At 42.0% G+C, this 2,344-nt stretch overlaps 1 protein-coding gene across 1 annotated transcript; it reads right to left on the bottom strand.

Annotated features, from left to right (window-relative positions):
- Positions 1-246: 246 nt before the first annotated feature.
- LOC123791694 (olfactory receptor 6C4-like) lies at positions 247-1,185 on the bottom strand. Its single transcript, XM_045796617.2, has one exon. The coding sequence runs from the start codon at positions 1,183-1,185 to the stop codon at positions 247-249; it is 939 nt and encodes a 312-aa protein (XP_045652573.2).
- Positions 1,186-2,344: the final 1,159 nt, after the last annotated feature.

Raw genomic sequence — 2,344 nt, 5'->3', positions numbered from 1 at the left:
TCAGATAGTTCTTTTTTGTAGGTATTCTAAGGATATTTTTCCCCTAGTTTTCCCTTTATTGAAAGATATGTACCAGAAAAAGGTCTTTGAATATCTTTCTCTTTTTTGCAAATTTGAAACAAAATTTTGATACATACTCACAATCCATTGATGTGAGCAATTACTTTAAAAGAGGTATCAGAATCTCAAGTTATCAGTTGGCGTAACCATGAATTTCATTCAGATTTTCCATTGATTTTGAGGCCTTTAAAATGAATAAAGATGCACTATTTTTCTGGTGATATCCTTGAAAGCTTGTTTTACTCGTTTATTCCTTAGAGTGTAAATGAATGGGTTCAATAAAGGGGCAACTGAGGTATTGAGCACAGCCACTCCCTTATTGAAGGCAACTCCTTCTTTTGCTGAGGGTTTTATGTACATGAAGATGCAACTGCCATAAGAGAGGGAGATGACAATCATGTGGGAAGAACATGTGGAAAAGGCCTTTTTCCTTTGCTGAGCAGAGGGGATCTTGAGGATGGTCCAGATGATGTTTGCGTAGGAGAGAATCACCAGTACCAGAGTGACCACCAAAGTCACAACTGCTAAGATAAAGTCAAGCAGCTCTAGCAGTCTTGTGTCTGAGCAAGATATTTCTAGGAGGGGTCCATAGTCACAATAATAATGATTCAGCATGTTGGAGGCACAGAAATCCAGCTGACTGGTCAGGATGATTGGGGATACGATGATTAGAAATCCAGCCAACCAAGAGCAGAGGACCAGCTGGGTGCAGACTCTGCTGCTCATGATGGTCAGGTAATGCAGGGGTTTGCAGATGGCCACATAGCGGTCATAGGACATGGCGGCCAGAAGGTAAAACTCCGTGGCTCCAAAGAAGATGGCAAAGAAATACTGAGTGAAGCAGCCAGCAAAGCTGATGGTCTTGTTGCCAGTTGTGATGCTGAACAGCAGCCTGGGAGTAAAAGTGGTCGTAAAGGAAATTTCTAAGAAGGAGAAATTCCGGAGGAAGAAATACATGGGAGTCTGGAGGTGGGAGTCCAGTAGTGTAAGGGTGATGATTGTCAGGTTTCCAATGATGCTGAATATGTAGGTGAGGAGGAGAAATATAAAGATTACAGGTTTGACCTCTGGGGTGTCTGTTAGTCCCAACAGAATGAATTCTGTCAGAAAGGTTTGGTTTTTCATTGCTTGCCTTTGCTGCCTGTGAAGCTGAGAAGGAGACAAATGAGTGATGAGACGGATAGCAAAGTTCAGGAATATTGAGTGAAGAAGTGGATTTACTTTGGAGTTTGTTCTTGTGAAATTCTTTTGTCCAGTTTACCCAAAGAGAATGTTGGTCTCAATCTTGCCCTTCACAGAATGTATATGCTAAAGTTCCCATGTAGGAGGCTTTATTTCTGAGACCTTTTCCTTAGAAAAACACATGGCCGCCTGGCTCTTCTTAATGCATGTTTGCGTTTTTTTCTGTGTTTTAGAGATAGAGAGAGCATGTGAGTAGAGTGGGAGGGGAGAGGAGCAGGTGGAGAGGGAGAAAGAGAATCTTAAGAATCCACACCCAGTGTGGAGCTAGTGCAGGGCTCAATCTCATGATCCTGGGATCATGACCTGAGCTGAAATTAAGAGTCAGACACTTAACCAACTGAGCCACCCAGGCACCTGGCATGTTCTGCATTTTAATTTTTATCCTCTTATTCTTACTTTTCCTCTCGTATCTATGCAACCCTTTTCCTATGATAAGAATGCCCCTTCTTTCTTCAGCCTTAATGCTTTAGCTATTTACTTCATTGCTTCCCTCTTCAACATATTGGGTATCTGTCCTTTGCTTTTGCTCTGTCTGGTAACAATCTCCAGCCGTGCAATGCAGGAGTGAATAGCTCTTTTTATGTGTTCTGGCTTTTGTATCTGGCAGCAGGGCTTGAGAACGCTTTGGAACATTGAATTCTTTTCCATATGAAGCCCCTTCTCCTGGTTTTAACTGATGGGAGAGAGATGACAGATAGCTAATAATTCCAGGAAAGCTTTCTTTAACTGCTTTAAATATTCAGGGAGGAATGTTTATCTGGACCTGGATCCCTTCTTATGCTCTTTCAGACTCTAGAACATAGACACAACTCTGGTGTAGAAAAATAGGGAAGGGTCAGCCAGGTCCTTAAGATAAATAAGGATTTCACCCAGGAAGGAACTTGCTAGGTTCAGGGATCCTTTTGGACATTTACCTTGTGTTCTGATCTTCCAGATTCCCAGAAACTAAGGAATGTCAAGTTCTATTCTGAGCTGAATGCTTATCTGGAACAAATTCACAATGGAACACATCCATGAACCCGGACCACTGTTATCATTGGAG

Source organism: Ursus americanus, chromosome 17 (assembly GCF_024610735.1).
Source record: "Ursus americanus isolate L20-20 chromosome 17, mUrsAme1.1.p, whole genome shotgun sequence".
Lineage (NCBI taxonomy): Eukaryota > Metazoa > Chordata > Mammalia > Carnivora > Ursidae > Ursus > Ursus americanus.
Note: the sequence above shows the minus strand (reverse complement) of the source record. Positions and strands in the feature narration are given on the sequence as shown.